The sequence below is a fragment of the Momordica charantia genome, assembly GCF_013281855.1.
Source record: "Momordica charantia cultivar OHB3-1 chromosome 2 unlocalized genomic scaffold, Mcharantia_2.0 BLBB01000002.1, whole genome shotgun sequence".
Classification (NCBI taxonomy): Eukaryota; Viridiplantae; Streptophyta; class Magnoliopsida; order Cucurbitales; family Cucurbitaceae; genus Momordica; species Momordica charantia.
The window spans coordinates 691810-711520 of record NW_028275160.1 but is presented as its reverse complement, the minus strand read 5'-3'; the positions used below and the strand labels follow the sequence as shown (position 1 = coordinate 711520).

General features: G+C 35.5%; 3 protein-coding genes across 9 annotated transcripts; all 3 read left to right on the top strand.

The window, feature by feature from the left end:
- The first annotated feature begins 2540 nt into the window (after nt 1-2540).
- On the top strand, nt 2541-9802 carry TOP6B (topoisomerase 6 subunit B). Of its 5 annotated transcripts, XM_022298119.2 has the most exons (21): nt 2541-2653; nt 2751-2879; nt 2982-3034; nt 3173-3270; nt 3393-3498; nt 3720-3857; nt 4018-4069; nt 4210-4274; nt 4742-4848; nt 5062-5164; nt 5292-5377; nt 5470-5666; nt 5991-6106; nt 6231-6316; nt 6502-6574; nt 7744-7835; nt 8008-8146; nt 8220-8314; nt 8461-8635; nt 9004-9125; nt 9296-9802. In XM_022298119.2, exons 2-21 carry the CDS (start codon nt 2786-2788, stop codon nt 9348-9350), a joined length of 2052 nt encoding a protein of 683 aa, XP_022153811.1. In that variant the 5' UTR covers nt 2541-2653; nt 2751-2785; the 3' UTR covers nt 9351-9802. The 5 variants fall into 5 exon arrangements, with proteins under 5 accessions (XP_022153811.1, XP_022153812.1, XP_087976801.1 ...); XM_022298120.2 differs by lacking the exon at nt 9296-9802 and having other exon boundaries at nt 2585-2879; nt 9004-9262; XM_088120675.1 differs by lacking the exons at nt 2541-2653; nt 2751-2879; nt 2982-3034 and having other exon boundaries at nt 3725-3857.
- A 367-nt stretch (nt 9803-10169) lies between these two features.
- On the top strand, nt 10170-15118 carry LOC111021245 (NAD(P)-binding Rossmann-fold superfamily protein). 2 transcript variants are annotated; one of them, XM_088120677.1, is made up of 12 exons: nt 10170-10433; nt 10793-10933; nt 11389-11437; nt 12120-12137; nt 12919-13034; nt 13110-13223; nt 13537-13587; nt 13995-14083; nt 14175-14235; nt 14321-14398; nt 14584-14690; nt 14786-15118. In XM_088120677.1, exons 1-12 carry the CDS (start codon nt 10311-10313, stop codon nt 14904-14906), a joined length of 1068 nt encoding a protein of 355 aa, XP_087976803.1. In that variant the 5' UTR covers nt 10170-10310; the 3' UTR covers nt 14907-15118. The 2 variants fall into 2 exon arrangements, with proteins under 2 accessions (XP_087976803.1, XP_022153821.1); XM_022298129.2 differs by having other exon boundaries at nt 10171-10433; nt 14584-14685; nt 14781-15118.
- A 956-nt stretch (nt 15119-16074) lies between these two features.
- On the top strand, nt 16075-19711 carry LOC111021243 (FT-interacting protein 3). 2 transcript variants are annotated; one of them, XM_022298125.2, is made up of 2 exons: nt 16075-16458; nt 17022-19711. In XM_022298125.2, exon 2 carries the CDS (start codon nt 17254-17256, stop codon nt 19567-19569), a length of 2316 nt encoding a protein of 771 aa, XP_022153817.1. In that variant the 5' UTR covers nt 16075-16458; nt 17022-17253; the 3' UTR covers nt 19570-19711. The 2 variants fall into 2 exon arrangements, with proteins under 2 accessions (XP_022153817.1, XP_087977284.1); XM_088121158.1 differs by having other exon boundaries at nt 16075-16537.

The following is a 19711-nucleotide window of genomic DNA, read 5'->3' as shown; positions in this document are numbered from 1 at the left end:
TGTTAATATTTTTCAATTTTTTTTTCATAATACTATGAAAATGTCGATTCACTCTTATATCAATGTCGAGTCCGTAGAAACATAAAATATCAACATAAGTTAAAACTCTGATTCAACGTATATCTTCTCTGAAAGAAACTAAAATCCTCTCAAATGAAGTGTATGCCACGAGAAAGTAATAGAAATTACAACAAATATATACAGTTGTGTAGCAACCATTCCCTCTTATTCTTTGTATACACTCTCCCAATAAAGTTAGATTATAAAACTAATTGATAAATAGAAAAGGAAAACTAATGGAAAAAAAAATGCTTGAAAAAGCCCTAAAATTGATTCCAAGGTTGAAATAAAACAAGAAAATGATTTGTTCATTTTTAAAATATTTATATGTTTCTATTGACGTATAAATAAATTTGGCAGAGCATATTCAACAACAATTAATTCCTTTTCCAAAATTTGGCCGAATATATTCAACCAATAACTGTTTTCCCACTTATATCAAACATATTCGTTTTTTAATTTATATTCTAAAGAATTGTTTGAAAGATGAGTTTTATTTCTTCCCTCGAAGTAGTAAAGTACTAAAATAATCGCACACATGCTTGTTTAAAAGTATCAATTAAAAAGAGATTGAGAAAGTTCACAAATCGATTATAACCAAGATTTTAAATATCGATGTTGATGGAAATGTTGAGGTCTCGATTTCATGAAAATATCGATAAAAATGTAAATGTTGATGAATATTTTGTAAAAGTTAGAGATATTAAAAATGGTAAAAAATATTTAAATTAAGAAATAAAACACTTTCTATTTCTAAATAAATTTAAAATAATTAATATTAATATTAGGTATGTATTAGTGATATTTTGTTGATATTTTCTGTTTTTGTCGATTTTTTTAATAATATAATAGAAATGTCGATTTACTTTTCATGTCGATGTCGAACTCATAGATACATAGAAATGTCGATGAAAATGTCAATATATTGACAAATTTTTAATATCATGATTATAACTCATAAGATGCTTTCTTAAAAAGAAAAAAAATCATAAGATTTGCTCATTCAGTAAATTTCAAGTTCAAACTTCCTTTCTTGTCTGCGTGCTCCTCCAGAATCATACACTAAAATAAGAAGTAAAAATTAATTGGTTCAAAAATAACTTTTTCAATCGGAGAACGCATTAGATATTGACGTAAACTAAGAGAACACATTAGATATTGGCGTAAACTAGTGGGTCCTTGAGCAGATCCAACGTTAGCTTTGAGAGCAGATCTAACGTTAGCTTTGAGATGTTGGTCTCTAACTAGAAAACTGCCTTTGCACTCGAGGACCAATCTCCGTCTGACTCGAAAAAGTCTTCGCGACCAACCATCAAGAGAAGCAAATACAACGAGCACGATAAGATTGATGAAGTAACTATTAATGGAAAAACAGTAAAATTAAATCATGTGTCAACGTCTTTAGACATGTAATGAACGAAACTTTGTCAAAAAAACATTAAATTAAATTAAATTATTATTTTTATAAAATCAAATAAAAAAAGCCATACCTATGTTAAATAGACTAGAGTTTTAAACAAAAAAAAATTGAATTATTGGATGCCCTTATCTTTTCAATGATACAATGTGATGATAGTATACAATTATTAATATATATATAAATATTTCTTATTCTAATATGATCGAGTAGTACTTTAAATGCTAATTCAAATATAGCTCCGTAAATGAGATGCCTATTACCGTAGAAAGGTCTGATTTCTAAAACAGCACATTTTTTAGTAAATTATTTTTGGATATAGAAGAAAATCCATTTTAGTGACCTGGATCCAGGTCCAATTGGACAATTGGGCTTACAAAAATTTAAGGAAAAGCCCAGCCGAACGAGCTCTTGCATATTGAATGGGCTCATTGAATCCGAATGGGCATTTTTTTTATTTCTTTTAATATAATGCTAAATTATAAAGTTAAAAAAAATAAATAAATAAGTCGTTTGACTTTTTTTTTTTCCAATAAAGACAACTCTACCGGCACCTTTTCTCATACATTTTGTTAACAAGTTTATCTACATTTAAAATTTATGATTCTTTTAGACGAAAATATACGAAATTAAATCAACTTGAACATTTTTAATTTTGAAAAGGCTGAACACAAATTTGTTAAGACAGTATAACCTTCATTTTTCTCCTATTGTTAAAACTAATAAAGAAGAGAAAAATTTACGGAACTAAAGGCCATTTTTTAAAATAATAAAAATGCATTTTTAGTCGTGCAACAAATATTCAGGTGCGGCCGCTACTATTATTTCCACGAAAAATGTCCAAATACTTTCCAACTGGCCCAATAGGGTCTTTGCATTTCTTACCAAAGTTATTTTTTGCCATTTCATCTCTCCAAAATTTGGCGGGAACTAAATTGTAATATTTATATTTTATAATACACGGCAAAGTATAACCACGTTCTTGATCTGAACCATCCGTTATTCATAATTTCACTTCTGAGACACGTGTCGTCACCATCATGGGTGTCAATGGTCAGAGGAGAGAGAAAAGTGTAAGCAGCAAGTCTGAGGTACCATTGCTTCCCTTCCTGCTCGCTTGCCCTAGTGGAGTGGTGCTCTGCTTTCTCACTGAATTTCCAACGAACTCGAATCGAGGTTGAAAATTATCTCTGCTAAGAAAGACGGAACAGAGTAGAAATTTGGATTACAATTCCAGTTAACTAACTGTTCGTGTTGGTGTTGGATTTGGAAGACTACTTCCTCCGTCGAACAGAATCAAGTTAGTGGATGGAGGCGGGAGGTGGCAGTGAAAGTCCGGATGAGCCTAAGAAGGGCAAATCAAAAACACCCAAGAAGCCCAAAGAAAGCATCCTCAAGCAGAGTCTCTTTCCTCTCTCTTTATTTCTCTGTATATTTATGTTTTTTTTCTTTCTATTTTTTCTAAACTTTTACTAATTTGGTTGGACTTTGTTCGATTTTGCAGAATCACCAGCTGAGTTCTTTGCGGAGAACAAGAATATTGCTGGGTTTGATAATGTGAGCTATATTCAGTTTTTTTTTTTCTTTACCATCGAGTATCTTTTACGAGTTAGTTCTAGCTAAGATTGTTCTGGTCTGCAATTCCGATTGTTATTGTTGTTATTGATACTTGGTAATTGTTTTATGAATTGTCAGCCTGGGAAGTGCCTCTACACCACTGTGAGGGAGCTCGTGGAAAATTCCCTTGATTCCGCGGAGTCTATATCTGAGCTTCCCGTGGTAGAAATTACCATGTAAGTCTAAATTCACAAGAACAGAACTAAAAACCTTGTTTTAGAAAATTGCACATAAATACTCGGCTTTACAAATCCATTGGTTAAGATATGTAATGTTCCATGGAAGTTTGGCAATGCAGTGAAGAGATATTGAAAACCAAGTTTAATTCTATGATTGGTCTGGTTGATCGAGAACGCATTGATGCGGCGCTTTATGATGATTACGAGACAGCTAAGGCTCGTGAGGTTTGTGAATCATATTTTGACCCTGGTTCTGTACACTTCCTTTCTTGGTTGGAGGGATATGTTGTTGTTATGCATTTTACTTTTCATGTATAAGGGTGGTGTTTTTTGTCCTTTGTTTGAGTCCAAATTTTCATGGATTCTAAATTACCTCTTCACCAAATAAAATGGACAAAGAACATTTCTTACAAATTTGATACTCTGCATTTCGTTTCCTTTCTTAGAAAAGATTAGCAAAAGAAGCACGTGCTCAAGAAATACAAGCAAAAAATGCTGCCCTTGGGAAGAAAGTTAGAGAGCCTGCAGCCTCCAAGGGTATGAAAGGTCGTGGTGAGGCTTCATTCTACCGGGTGACTTGCAAAGTATGGTTTCTTTTTTCCCATTCCCTATCACTCGATCATTCTTGCTAAGCATTTCTTTCTGTTCCCTTAAAAAAACTGCTCTTATGCAGATATGGTGTCTTTATTATCTTATTTGCTGATCAAACTTATGATTTTTTTTTTAAATTAATTTTATCTCAAGGATAATGGAAGAGGAATGCCACATGATGACATACCAAATATGTTTGGCCGAGGTTATAATATTACTTTGCTGGTTTGATTTCTTCTTGTCACTTGTGGTTATTTGCCTATGAGATCCAATTGTTGCTTTAACCCGTAAAAGCTATGGTGTTCAGCGGTGCTTCCTAAAGCTTTCTATATTATGTGTGTGCAGTACTTTCTGGAACAAAATATGGCCTGAAGCAAACCCGTGGAAAGTTTGGTCTGGGTGCAAAGATGGTAGACATTGTCTTATAAACCGATGAAATGACACTATTGACACTAAATTCTTTGTACTGCAGCTGCAAATTCATTTACACTTGGGAAATGCTGTAATTACAATGATTTGCATACTAAGTTCTAATTCCGTATTTCCTTTCCTAGTTTCATGTTTAGGGGTGTAACTGTGATATTTCTTTTATATAATGGACAAAGTAGACTGCGAAGTTGATTTAATATGAAACATCATGGTCAGGACCATTGTTGAAAAGTAGCCTTGTGTCAAAAAGGAGCAGATTTCATATAACTTTCTGGGTTGGGTTCAACCAGAATGATATGAGTAGTAGCAACTAGTTTTGATTTTAGTTATGTAAATGACTAACATATTATGTACCAAAACTGCAATCAATTTGTCCCCTTTTATTTTTCCACTTGATGTTAAGATGTGGACCATATATTTGTCGACATTGACCTCTGTCATTTTGCAGGCATTAATTTGGTCTAAGATGAGTACTGGTCTTCCTATAGAGATCTCATCATCAATGAAGGGTCAAAATTATATTTCATTCTGCCGCTTAGATATTGATATTCATCGGTATGCTAGGATCTTGTGATGCATTGATGACTTTATGACATATTTTGCTTACAGACTTTATTTTTTCTTCTCTTAGCACATTACAAGCAGGATAATTCCCTTTTCTCGTGCTGCTCTGTTCTTTCCATTTTAACAATATCTGTTATCTCACATGCAATTCCCTTTTTGGTCTTTGGCTCTTGTTGGCCTCATTTAATGTGTATTTCCCTACAGGAACATTCCTCACATACATATCCAAGAAAAATGTGATAACAAGGATCTATGGCATGGAGCTGAAATTCAAGTTGTAATTGAAGGGAATTGGACAACTTACCGTGTATGCTCTACTTTACTGATACTGACCTTCCCCTTGTTTTCCCCACTTTGAGAGAACTTCCAGTCTCTAGAGTTGCTGAGTAAATACTTCACACATCTTTAAAACATTCCATCCTTTGCAAGTGCAGTCGAAAATTTTACATTATATGCGACAGATGGCAGTTATCACACCTTATGCTCAATTTATTTTCAAATTTGTGTCAGATACACCAGAGTATGCTCTCTCTCTCTCTCTCACATGTGCACATCCAGAACAATTATCACACATTTTATATGGCATCTTATCCTTTTATTGTTGTCATGCAGCAAAAATATCACAATTAGATTTTCCCGGAGAACAGATGTTATGCCTCCAGTTCCTCAAGAGACTAAACATCATCCATCAGCTGTTGATTTACTATTGATTAAGCGCCTTATTGCAGAAACACCGAAACAGAACCTTTTGCAGTTTCTTCAGCATGAATTTGTGAACATAGGGAAATCTTATGCTGAACGATTAATTGGTTAGCATTTTGTCCTTATGTTAAATATAGTGCCTATTGAGTAGTTACAAAAAGTTTTACTTCGCATGAGCCACGAGGTTTGTTTTTTCTCCCAGCACCCTCTTTTGAATGGGAATAGAAACACATACACACAACAAAAAGGAAAAAGGGTGGAGGGAAAACAAAAGAAAAATACAAACATTGAGGAGGAAATTAAAATAATCGATAGATAAAGGTCTCAAATAGTACTTCTTGATATCAATGATGGCACAATTTTATGCTTAGTTGACTTGGGCTCCTGGGATGTGTTTTCTTTCATATATTCTGATGAATTATCATTCACAGGAGAAATGGGCCCAGAATTTAGCCCCAAAATGTCTGTTAAGTCTCTGACATCTCAGCAAATAGTCCGTATTCATCAGTTGTTTCGTCAAGCTAAATTTGATGATCCTAGTGGTGATGTGAGTTGTCTCATTCTGTTCGATAAATTTCTATCAGAACTATGAGCATTGGTTCTTCGAAGCTCTTCTTCTTTGTTTCTGATTTAAGTTTATACTAATTAATTTTCTGCACATATTTTTGCAGTGTCTTAGTCCTGCTGGGGAATACAATCTTCGTCTTGGAATTGTAAAGGAACTGCAGCCTGAAATGGTTGCTACTTATTCAGGCAGGTTGTTCTTGAATTTTGAACTCTCCCAATTGTGCTAGATCTGCATGCTTCTTATTCTTAATTGAAGCTGATATTGATATGACGTGCGTATATATTCTTTCTGAAATAAATTAGACCTCTTGGTTTTATGCATTGGTTATTCTTATCGGCTCTTTTATCTGTCAATTTTATGTTAAACATATGCAGTGCTCAAGTTTTCGAAGGACACCCATTCATTGTTGAAGCTGGCGTTAGTGTGGGAGGAAAAGATGTGAAACAGGTTTTTCCCTTTTCATCTAACTTGTATTAGTTAGCCATTTAAATACTATGCTAGCTTATGTTATTTTTATCTCTCTATCACGATGTATTTAGTCGAGATGGTCCTAGAGGAAGTGGAAAGATAAAAATGCAGTCTCTTTCCTATCAAAAGAAATCCTACTACAGAGTATGTTTATCCTCCATTTTCTATCAGATATTTTGTTCTGCCCTTTTGCCTGATGGTAACGAAACGATAACAATTCCTTTCTCTAAGGTTAGAAGTTCAAATTTCCACCACCACATTTTTTGTACCAATTTTTTTTTAATACAATTATGAATGACCACCTTTGATATTGGCCATGTGCATTGACATTTACTGACATTTAATGATGATAGACATTTGATTGTTTCAATCACTTAAATATAATACTTCTCAAAAAATTGCTTAAATATAATTAAGATATTATTTACAGCATCTTCAAGACCTCAGGATTTCTTTGTAAAATTTGTAGTTTTCTTTGTAAAATTAATTTCCACGAAAGATGCAAGCCTACAGTATTGGTGTAAAATATAAAATTCACATTTGTTTAATACAATTCTGACTATTATGAATTTAATTTTTAATTATTTTTTAATCATACATTATAGAAAATATAACCTGAATATGAAAATTCTGACATTTTTCTTGATAATTACATCAATTCTTTTTATAGTATTTGCGTGATATCTCATCCCTGCCATATACATCAGTATTAACATTTTTTGTTCTTGCTTAGATTGTTAGATGCAATGTTGAGTCCATACGTGAAAATATTTATTTTGTACAAGGACATTGATTTCACGACAAACATGGAACTTATGCTTTTCAAAGGTCACAACCGGTGTTATATATCTTTGCAAAACTGGTGTTATATATCTTTGTCAAAACTGGTGTTAGATCTATTAGTTTTCATTCGTTGGCTTTATGTACTGTATATTATTTCATTAATATTGATTTGAAGGGACGATTAAATTTTATATACATGCAAGTAAAGTACTTCAATTAAAACTTTATTTGATAGCGAAAAATATTGTTTAGCCTACTTTGTACTACAGTGTAGGCTTAGGTGTTTTCAGGGGTGGGTTATGCATTTTATTTGACTAAACTCAAAGTAGCTGAAAGTAAATATAGGACCTTCTTCTTGATTTCAGGGTCTGAATATTTTCCGGTTTGCAAATCGAATACCCCTTCTTTTTGAGCAAGGTGCCGATGTCGTGACTAGGACTGCCCTTAAGAGAATCAAGTAAGATGTGATGCACTTAATGTTCCCATTTCAAAATTATCTTCTTTCTAGGGTCAAATGGAATGCACAGATGTGATATTGTTGTTATGGCATTTATAATGATAGAAGTTATAGTTTTTAAACAGAAGGATGACTTTCATCTTCACCATTTTCTCTCTCACTCTCTCTTTAGTTGGAGTAGTTATAAGATGAACCAAACTCAAGATAAGATTGGTGTGTTCGTGAGTATTGTTAGTACTAAGATCCCGTTTAAGGGAACTGGAAAGGAGTACATTGGAGATGACATATCTGAAATAGCATCTGCTGTCAAGGTAGGCATTTTAGTTTTAATAACAATTTGCACTTGTCATCTGTAACTGTAATCTGACGTTGTTAGTTTTCCAGTCTGCCATTCAGCAGTGCTGCATTCAGTTGAAAAGCAAAATAGTGAAGAAAATACAAGCACGTGAGCAGCAGGAAAGGAAACGAAATCTGAGCAGGTGATTTAAGCATTTATATCAATTTATGCAGCTTAGATTCCTTTCTTCAAAATGTCCAACCATTTTTGAAGATTTTACTGCTATATAAAACTCCCTTTTAGCACAAGCTGATATGATTAATCACATTGCTTTGATTTGGTTGATAGATATATCCCGGATGCGACAAATGCTGTGTATAATGTTCTAAAAGAAATGGCTCAAGTGCATGCATCAAAGAAGAAACGTCATGAGAGTGAGGATGCTGAAATACTCAGTAAAGTATCTGCTCGCTTGATTACGAATGAGACTTTGAGGGATAAACTTGCTCAACATGTTGAACAGGTGATCTGCTTGTGCCTAATTTTAAGTTATATACTAATCAGTGAATTATAAATTTCACGTCAGGCCATTTTCATCTCCTTCCTTTTATGAGGTGTGTCGGGGAAGGATGGACTTGTTAAACCTACCTTTAAGATGTCTTCTGAAGCCAAAAGACGTGTGCTTAGATAAACACATCATATAACTTGTGCTTATAGCTTGGTTCCATCTCATCCTTTGCATTGGTTTGGTTCGGTCCCAAAAATGTATGGGACCAAACTGCATGGTTCGGTCGAAAACCAAACTGACCGAAGCAATTTACACCTCTATCTTGGCATAATGGAATCATAGTTACTGGATACAACGATTTTACATGCTTTTTGTTTTTCCAGGTTGACCATGAAATGGCCATGGAATATGCCACACAAAGTGGAGCAAGTGCAGAGCCCAGAGAAGAAATATATATTCAGTCACTAGAAGCTACGGATAACTTTACCGACTTTCAAAGCCCTTTGTTCGTTTTCAGACTCGTTTATTAATATTGTTTTTTAATATGATCATTTTTAAGATTTAATTTTATAATAATGGAAAAACACAATTAGTTGTTGAAGCCATTGCTTTTAGAAATATGTAATGAATGTTTCACATGAATTTTTGGTCACCATCTCATATGATTCCTTGCAGACAATTTTTGCGCATCTTGGTTGGCTGTGTCCAGGCAAATGAAATATCTACTTGAGCATGGCCGTGGGGCTGGAGTTTTCATGCTCAGAATCAGCAGCCAGCAGGTACACCAGCCATGCCTGCACCTGTATCAGAATTCAGAAGAAGCTTCCAACGATTCGATTAGTTAGTTAAGAGGGGAAAAATCGACACACTAAACCCATGAACCGTTCAAATCTACAGCAAATAAAACTGAGCTGAGCTAAACCGTTGAGTTCCTCCTAACACTTGGATAATCAATGTGATCAAGAGAGTTAGCAAGATAATTAATCTGAGGAGAAATTTCATCTGGCATTTGCTGAATTCAATTCCACACAAAATGAACCATATTTCTTCCTGACCCATAAAATTTCAATTTCTTTATATAACCCAATTTTTATGGTTTGCATCAAGTTAAGCAATGTTTTTGTACATCCATACTTAGTTCCCCAATATTTTGTCTCATTAATGGGGCTTACATTTTCATAATTATTGGTACTCAGTTCATTTTAAAACTGCAAACTAAGAAGAGTGTTTCCTCCCAACTAACTACAAAATTTCATAATTATTGGTTCTCGATTTTAACCTCCAACCTTTAAAAGAGGTTATTAGCATTTGACAAAAATAACATAATCTATATAAATTAAGACATTTTTTATTACAACAAAGGATTTGAACTTAAGTTTTATGCCATAGCTCAGCATATAAATTAAGACATTAACAATTATTAAGATGTTGAAGTGAAGAAATTTACTTAGATCAAATGGATGAAATCGATTGACTCAAAGTAGATATAGGTGGACATTGTTGTTGTTTTTTTTATTCTTTAAATACTATAAATTATAATTCTATGAAAATTTATTAAAAGTTGTTAATTGTTATCATCTTTCGACCTCCGCTGTCAGAAATCAGCTGAGCCAACAGCCCCAGGATCCAGGATTTTGAGCTAAACAATTTCGACTTTGCAGGAACTGCAGGTGAAATCGAATCATTCAAGATGACGAAGCCTCCCCAGATCGCCATTCTTGGAGCTGGTATATTCGTTAAGACACAGTACATTCCCAGACTCGCTGAGATCTCTGATCTTCTAGTTGTTAAGGCTATATGGAGCCGCACCGAGGTCCTTCATTTTATTTTCTCCCTCTAAAATGCTTTTGCTTCTTCTCGTCGTTATGTATGTTTGATGAAAATCTGAAAGCAACGAAATCAACTTGAAGTGATTTTGCCAATCAAGCACCTCAAGTTTGTTTCACTGAGCTGTGTTTTTAAACGCTCTTTTGTTTTGTGTCCTTTTTTTTTTAATCGTTACCTGTTCGTTCTTCTGCTGTGGCCGTAAGAATTAAGATATAGCTGCTCACTGAAAATGTACTTCTCAATTTTTCACGCGAGTAGAAGCTGGAGTAAATAGAAGTAGAAATTCGAAATACTCTGTTCGTGTTCATATTAACTTATGAGTAGAGTAGTAATGCTGGCTTGCAGGCGTCAGCCAAAGGTGCCGTCGAAATTGCTAGCAAATATTTCCCCACGGTAGAATGTAAATGGGGCGATGCGGGTCTTGATGAGATTATTCAAGACAATTCAATTCTTGGAGTTGCCGTGGTGTTAGCTGGACAAACTCAGGTATCTTATTGCCAATTTGTTTATGAATTGCAAACGTACTGACACTATTGCTGACGTAGTTCTAAATATTAGGTCTTCAGCGATTTTGTTAATGTAGAGTCATAGACGTAAACTCCATGAACGATTTTCACAATCTACTTCTGTAAATGTTATGTAATTAGCTATTTATGCTAAACATTTTACTCAATAGTACTTTTGGAATCAATCGTGTTCCATTCATTATCTTTAACCCACAGCACTTTATCCAGCTCCTAATATTGGATTAAGAGACGCCATTTTGAATACCATTGCCTTCTTGTCTAAGACCTACTATACTTAGGGCAAACTGGACATTATTTTAAGTTTTATTTTGGTGGAAAAAGAAAAGGGAAGAATGCACATGCAATAATTAACTTTTACATTCTGTGCATTGGTACCTTGTGTGCTGTCGTTTACGTATAAATCATGTCGTGTAGGTTGATATGTCATTGAGATTGCTCAAAGCAGGGAAACATGTCCTCCAAGGTAATTTGTGCCTCAACTAAGAATAAATTGAAGTTTTTATTGCTTTGATCATTTCTATATTGATGGATTTACTCGTAAATCATGTGCTTGACATTCTTATTTGTGGATTGTTGACTAACTAGTTTGGTCATATTTTCAATTAACTAGTTTTGCTTTTTCCTCTTGGTATAATAAGGGAAAAGATTCATTGGCTAAATAATCGATTCACAGATTTATTATAACTCTTCATGATTCAGTTCCTCTTAATGGTTCTCCGCCCACTTGTATTGCTTGGCTTTCACATTCTATCCATGAGTTTTCTTCCCTGATGGTTCATTACCTAATAGAAGTCTCAATGATGCATGCAAGAATTTTTATAAACGTCTTGTAAGGGCCAAATGTCCTTTTTTAGTAGGAAATAATTTAGGGACTCAAAGTTTAAAGGTTTAGGTGCTTCCTCTGAGCTTCTATAGATAGTAGTAGCATTCTAATCTGGGTTTCTATGCCTAATGCAAACTATGAGCGAAAAATTACTTTGAGTGACGTTCCAACATGAAATAATCCAAACCAAAAGAAGAAAGCTTTTTTTAGCTTTTACATTAAAAGACTTCCTATTATTATATGGTTCTGTGTGATAGACTAATATTCTTCTTGTTTGGAAATTTTGTACGTATTGTGTCTCCCAAACTTTATGGATGTGAAGAGAAACCAGCAGCAGCCTGTAAGTATCTTTTTATTATTTTTATTATTATTATTTTAAGTTTCTATTAAATTGTTCATGAAATTCTTCCCACTTACTCTTGAGTCCTCTTTTTTTTTTTGACATCGGTATTCCTTTTTAATTGGGCTTCTGTAATGCATGGATTTGCCTTTTCCACCCACCGACTTGTGATACCACTGGAAATAAGTTGTTTTGGTTATATTTTAATTCATTGCATTTTTCCTTTTTCCCTTGTTCCACTTCAGTTCTATTTAGGAGGTCAGTCTCCCTCTTGAGAAAGGAGACTGTTGGTTTGGAAATGAAACCTTTCATTGCCCAACATAGTTCCTCACTATCTACTTTAGGGCTGTCTTTACCATTACTTCTAATCATGAATTGAAAGGAAAATGAAATTTCTGATTGACCTAAGGTGAGCCATAGGTCTATAGCCCAACTTTATTGTTTATAAAGAAAATTATCTCATCTTGTTTTGAGTTGAAGGCAGAGGCCCTTAGCCTTTCTGAGCAAAGTTGAAAAAAGGTTCAAATTAATATAACCAACCACAAAGCCCACAATACTTGGAAAGAATGTATACTTCCCATGAGTAGTGGCACTTGTTCCCTTGATCTTAGGACAACTAATGCCATATAATTCTGGAATCAATTTACAAATGGTATAGTGCCGCTGATTCTGAAACTTCACTTGAAAAGCAGCCCAAAATAGCTTGGATCTTTTATCAATGGTCAGAATTGAAAATGATAAAAGAAACATTCACTTAATTGGCAATATGGTGGTAATGCAGCGACAAGCGAGTTAGAATATGCACTTTCAAACTACAACTCTATAAGTGCTAATTGTCTCAATCAACCGTTATGGGCTGTGGCAGAAAATTATCGATTTGAACCAGCATTTGTTGAGGTACTTGTTCGTGGATTTTTTTTTCCTTGGCATGGTTACAGTACTTCAGCAACATGCTCATTAATTATTTTTCAGAGCAAGAACTTAATTGCAGACATTGGGGATATGATGAGCGTCCAAGTGATTGTTGAAGGATCAATGAATAGTTCAAACCCCTATTTCTCAAGCTCTTGGCGACGCAATTTCAATGTAAGTGTTTATCTAGTAAATAATCACAAAGTTGTTAACTATTCTACATGCTGTTTCCCATTGTTTCATCAAAGCATGATTGTCATGTCTTACACTCTTCCATGAGAGAATATGATATATATCGTATATGATGTTGCTTAATTTAGATATTACTAGCAAATTCTCTACTTCTATTGTATAGAAGCTGGGATAAATATTGTTTGTGTTTAGTACATCTTGTATTTTCAACAATGTGTTTATCTTTGTTATCCCTTTTTATCGCACTGACATATTCCTATCTTAGATTGACAACATATGTTTTCACTTGTGGCAGGGAGGTTTCATTCTGGATATGGGCGTACACTTCATTGCTGGATTAAGGATGGTAATTGCACTGCTTTTTTTTTTTCTCCGCTTTGAAAAAACATTAGAATTTTATCCTAATGACTCACTTGTTTTGATTTTACAAATCTTTAAAGGCCGTTGATCAAACATTACTATTAGTGCTCTGCTTTCTAAGTTCAAAATGCTTATCTAATTGACAAAACGTATAGAAGACAAGTCTGTAAACATAATGATGTGGCAACGAATACTGTATAAAACCTGACTATCAGAAAGGGTCTGATTTATGGTAAAATAAACACTTTTGGTCATGCATGACATTTATGTTGGCTTATTTGTCAGATAAACCACCCCGTCCCTGTCCTTTATATGTAAGATTTTTTTTTACTAGGAAGCAATGGCAGACAGATTTTAGATCTGGAAATTTTAGTTTCCCGTATTTATGAACAGCTTGTTGGATGTGAAGTGGTCTCAGTGTCAGCCAATACCTCTTATGTGGACAAGTCTTTACCTCCGCCAGATAATATATCCTCTATCTTGTAAGTTTCTATTGCCTAGTGCTAATAAATGAGTCTCCAACAAGTTTGACAACCTAAAAATGAAGACTGCTCACAATTTTCCCTCCTTTAGCCAACTGGGGAATGGATGTTCAGGAGTTTTTGTAATGGTAGTCTCCTCAAGGTCACCCAAGGTATGCTATGCAACAAGTAGAAATTCTCAGTTTTTTTTTGTTTTTTAAATTAATTCATTTGTTGAATGATTTTGAATTTCTTCAGTTATTCTGGCGAGTTGTTGGCTCAAGAGGCACACTGCAGATCGATCGTGGGAACCAGGATGGAAAACATGGCTATCTGGTATTTCGTTAGTCAAACGTCATAGTTAATGCCTAGTTTTGGGCACTTTTTTTGAAAAGCAAAGCTTCAAGTACTCAATTTCCCAAGTGATATACTAGTTCCTATGATCGTTGTTCATATATATACATAATGTTCACCATGATCCAACCCATTTTTTTCTTTGATATCTTTGAGTTGGTGTGCAGGTTTCTCTGGCCAATGCTAATGGGCAGAACAGATGCTCCTTCTATCCTTTCAGTGGAGTTACCGAAGAACTAAAAACTTACATTCATGCTATTTCTACCGAGGCAATGTCACGGATAATCTCTACTCTTAAGTTTGTTTCATCTTTCATGACATTAAAATGTAAAATTCAGTGATTCTATTTCTGCTTTTGTTGCAGGGAAGCGATTATAAACCCGATGCTCGTATATCTTTCGTGGAGGGTGCTAGGGATGTTGCTGTATTAGAGGCAATGCTTGAATCTGGAACAAAGCATGGGACTCCTGTTCAAGTGAAAAGATTTTAACTTGAGCACAGCTAGTTAACATGGTGGATCTTGAAACATGGTTTTTGTCAGCAGAATTAGGTATCATTAATGTAGCCCTAGTTCAAATAAAACAGCATTTTTGGAGGAACTGATGAGGTTATTCAAGACATGCTTGACTTGCAGTTACCGTCAAATTCACTATCCTCCACTCTTATGACATTTCGATTGTAATAAAGAAAAGGCTTGATCTATGATCCATTCTTCTTCATCTTTAACTGAATTTACTGCATTTTCATTGAAGTTTGTGACTTACGTCATGAATTATCTTTTGGGAATTTTGAGGAGGACTAAACCCAATACTTCAGAGACCGCCATTAAAAGTGGGTGGTTCCAAACTAAACACATTAACTTAGATAGTTGGAGTTACTCCGAGCATATAAATGATTTTATGGATCTTGATTATGGTCGAAGGATATGTGTTGTTTGATTGTGTAAAAGGAAAACTAGAGTTCAAATCATAATTTCTCTATTGATTTCCTTTTTCCTTTGTCTTGAATCTTATTATCCTTACGCAGTCTCAATTAAATAATGAAACATATTATTGTCATATAGAAAATTATGTAGTTCATCTTGGCAAGAAATGGGTTGGGTTAAGTACTCAAAACCAAACCAACCAACCACACCTAACAGGCTAACACACACATTGTCTCATTATTCGCTCAACCACCCAACATTCTGAAATAGCAAATTCTATCCTTCGATTTCTTGTTTTTCTATAAAATCTAGAAGCTCAAAATTGATTGGTCTTTCGATGCAAGAGGTTTCCCATTGTTTTCCAAGTTGGTCTTTGCCCTATCACTGCTTCCTTTTTCTTCTTTTTGACCAGGCAACCCCAAACGTTAATGGTTGATTTTGGAATTTTGCTTCTTTGACTGTCCCAATGAGACAAAAAACCCATCTTTTTCTGCATTTGCCCATTTAAAAAGAATTGCATTCTCAATCCTTTTAACTTGTTTGGATGAAATTAATCTCAGATTGGAAATCTTATAACCCACATCCTAAAATAACAGATTGAACCGTAAAACTGAACTATTGAGCGGGATGTGATGTGACATCAAAAAAGTATTTTATAGTATTTATTTGTACTAACTTTTGAAAATAGTGTGGATAAAAATCTTAGCTTGAGATATTATTCTCTCTTCTCTTCTGGAACTTAGCGAGGTGGTGATTTTAACTTCTTCCCTTTTGGAGAGGATACACGTGCCGAAACTAACCACAGCCTTCCACACGTGTGCTATGGTTTTTGTCTGCACCTGCAATAGCCTAAAGGAAAACAAAAGGTGATCATAGAAGAAGGGAAAAAAGAAAAAAACTTATAGTAAAAGTTGGGTATCTTGTTGGTTTTTTTCTCTGTGCTCTTTTCAGAGATTCAGTCATGTTGTACAGATTTGGGCCCCCACATGCTTCCCCAAAACCCACTTTTTAATTCAGTTCATTCTCTAGCTACCTTTCGTTTCAACCCTTCAACTCCATTTCCCTGTTATACTGTACAGTGTTCAAGAATTTCCCTGTTCAACAGTGCTTGAGGAAGGTAAATGCCTCTCTCTTTCCTTAAACAACCCAGCATTCAAGTGTTGTATAATGTTTATCTCTCCATATTATTTTATCAGGTTGGTTCGAGTGGTTATAGCTAATATTATTTTATCAGGTCATGTTTTCTTCAAGTTCTAGCTAATTTTAGGTGTTGAAGCTTAAACTTGTACCTTACCTTTTGTCTTAAACTTATTGGGTTTTCCTTGCCATACAACCCCATTAGTTGTAAAATACAAGCTGCTTATTTGTGTCTTGGAGCAGATTTTAGCTCTGTGTTCTGTTCTTGGTTGCCGAGAAAGTGCATGCCATGAGAAAGACAAATGTGAAGGAAACTGTGAATTTGAGTGCAAGAAATTAGCCTCAGCGAGTCTTATAGTTTATTTCCTGACTTTATTACTGTTTATTGTTTGGTTTGGTCGTTATTCTCGTTCTGTGGCCTAAGGTGTGAAGTAAATTGCACGAGAATCGAGCTTTATGTTCTTTTTCATCTTTTATTGAACAACTAAACTAGTGCATACATCAAAAGGGTAAAAGTAAGGAGGTCTCTTTTTTGATCTGCAGGTGATTTTGCAAGAGTTGGAAGATTCCACTGAGAATTTCATCTCTTTGCTAAGTTTTCTTTGCTTCTAGTTGCTCCCTTCTGTAAATCTCACCTAAGAATTCTTGATTAACTTGGCTTGAATGTCTAATTTTGCATTGTTAATGGCAGAATTTGAGTTTGGGGAAGTTGAGGCCATACTTATTCTGAGTGTCTAAAAGTTCAGTGCTTTGTGACATTAACCTACGCAGAAAGATGCAGAAGCCTCTTCAACCTCATGATTTTGCTCTTAAAGAGACCTATCCAAAAATAGGTGCAGGTTCGATAATGGGCGACAAGCTCTCTTGCACATATGACCTTGTGGAGCAAATGCAATACCTTTATGTTTCTGTGGTGAAAGCTAAAGATTTACCTGGAAAAGATGTCACTGGTAGCTGTGATCCATATGTGGAAGTGAAACTTGGAAATTATAAGGGAACAACTAAACACTTTGAGAAGAAGTCCAACCCTGAGTGGAAGCAGGTTTTTGCGTTCTCAAGAGAACGAATCCAAGCGTCTCTTTTGGAAGTGATGGTGAAAGACAAGGATTTTGTAATAGATGATTTCATGGGGCGGGCTATTTTTGACCTCAATGATGTTCCAAAACGCGTCCCTCCCGACAGTCCCCTGGCACCGCAGTGGTATAGACTAGAGGATCGAAAGGGGGATAAGGTCAAAGGAGAGCTTATGCTGGCTGTTTGGATGGGAACTCAAGCAGATGAAGCATTTCCTGATGCCTGGCATTCGGATGCCGTGACTGTGGGCTCTGAAGCCATTGCTAGCATCAGATCAAAGGTTTATCTTTCTCCCAAACTTTGGTATGTAAGAGTAAATATCATTGAAGCTCAGGATTTACTACTGAGTGATAAAAGTAGGTATCCAGAAGTTTTTGTGAAGGTTATTCTTGGGGCTCAGGCTTTAAGAACTAGGATATCTCAAAGCAAAACTATAAATCCATTGTGGAATGAGGACTTATTGTTCGTGGCCGCTGAGCCATTTGAGGAGCCTCTGCTTCTGACAGTAGAAGACCGGGTGGCGCCAAACAAAGATGAAATTCTTGGGAGGTGTTTGGTTCCCCTGCAAAACGTGCAGAGGCGATTAGATCATAAACCTGTCAACACTAGATGGTATAATATGGAGAAACATGTTATTTCAGATGGTGAACAGAAAAAGGAAGTTAAGTTTGCCAGTAGGATTCACTTAAGGATTTGTTTGGATGGTGGGTATCATGTGTTGGATGAATCAACTCACTACAGTAGCGATCTTAGGCCTACTGCAAAGCAGTTGTGGAAGTCTAGCATTGGGATTCTTGAGTTGGGAATTCTAAGTGCTCAAGGGCTGATGCCAATGAAGATGAAAGATGGCAGAGGGACGACGGATTCTTATTGTGTTGCAAAATACGGGCAGAAGTGGATACGAACGAGGACTATTGTAGACAGCTTCGCTCCGAGGTGGAATGAACAGTACACTTGGGAGGTTTTTGATCCCTGTACTGTTATTACTATTGGGGTGTTTGACAATAGTCATATAGGTGGAGGAAGCGGAGTGAAAGATTCAAGGATTGGGAAGGTGCGAATTCGGCTATCGACTCTTGAAACTGAAAGGGTCTACACTCATTCATATCCACTTCTGGTCCTTCATTCTTCAGGAGTGAAGAAAATGGGTGAAGTTCAGTTGGCTGTAAGGTTTACTTGTTCATCTTTGATTAACATGTTGCATATGTACTCCCACCCATTGTTGCCAAAAATGCATTACATTCATCCTTTATCGGTAATTCAGCTCGATAACTTAAGGCACCAGGCAATGCAAATTGTCTCGATGAGACTAGGCCGTGCCGAGCCTGCATTGAGGAAAGAGGTTGTTGAGTATATGCTGGATGTGGATTCACATATGTGGAGCATGAGGAGAAGCAAGGCCAATTTCTTCAGAATAATGGGAGTTTTAAGTGGGTTGATTGCTTTAGGTAAATGGTTTGATCATATTTGCAACTGGAAGAACCCCATCACAACAATATTAATCCACATCCTTTTCATCATTTTAGTTCTTTACCCCGAGCTCATACTTCCAACTGCCTTCCTCTACCTTTTCTTGATCGGAATCTGGAACTTCCGGCGGAGGCCTAGACACCCCCAACACATGGACACCAGGTTGTCTCATGCTGATGCAGCTCATCCTGATGAACTAGATGAAGAATTCGATACTTTTCCTACATCCCGATCTTCAGATATCGTTCGGATGAGATACGACCGCCTACGGAGCATAGCTGGGAGGGTGCAAACCGTGGTAGGGGATCTCGCAACTCAAGGAGAAAGATTTCAGTCACTATTGAGCTGGAGAGACCCAAGAGCAAGTGCTCTTTTCATAACTTTTTGCTTAATTGCTGCTATAGTTCTCTATGTTACACCATTCCAAGTTATCAGCCTTGTTTCTGGCATTTATGTTCTGAGGCATCCAAGATTTCGGCACAAACTTCCCTCAGTTCCTTCGAGCTTCTTTAGGAGATTGCCTGCAAGATCAGACAGCATGTTGTAAGCAAAGCAGAAGAGGCTGCCTTGAATTTGTGTTTCATTTGCCCTCTTATTTATTACAACATTCAATTAATTAGATACCATCTACTTCGTTATATCTGTAAAATGGTGCAAAGTGTTCAAATTCCATCTCCTTCAAAAGTCAA

What these genes read in the sequence shown, in the direction of transcription:
- TOP6B (XM_022298119.2), top strand. Translation starts at nt 2,786, where the DNA reads ATGGAGGCGGGAGGTGGCAGTGAAAGTCCGGATGAGCCTAAGAAGGGC. An exon ending in TCTACCGGGTGACTTGCAAA is followed by an intron (nt 3,858 to 4,017) that starts GTATGGTTTCTT and finishes TTTTATCTCAAG; the next exon opens with GATAATGGAAGAGGAATGCC. An exon ending in AGGAAACGAAATCTGAGCAG is followed by an intron (nt 8,315 to 8,460) that starts GTGATTTAAGCA and finishes TTTGGTTGATAG; the next exon opens with ATATATCCCGGATGCGACAA.
- LOC111021245 (XM_088120677.1), top strand. Translation starts at nt 10,311, where the DNA reads ATGACGAAGCCTCCCCAGATCGCCATTCTTGGAGCTGGTATATTCGTT. An exon ending in CTATATGGAGCCGCACCGAG is followed by an intron (nt 10,434 to 10,792) that starts GTCCTTCATTTT and finishes GCTGGCTTGCAG; the next exon opens with GCGTCAGCCAAAGGTGCCGT. An exon ending in TGTTAGCTGGACAAACTCAG is followed by an intron (nt 10,934 to 11,388) that starts GTATCTTATTGC and finishes CATGTCGTGTAG; the next exon opens with GTTGATATGTCATTGAGATT.
- LOC111021243 (XM_022298125.2), top strand. Translation starts at nt 17,254, where the DNA reads ATGCAGAAGCCTCTTCAACCTCATGATTTTGCTCTTAAAGAGACCTAT.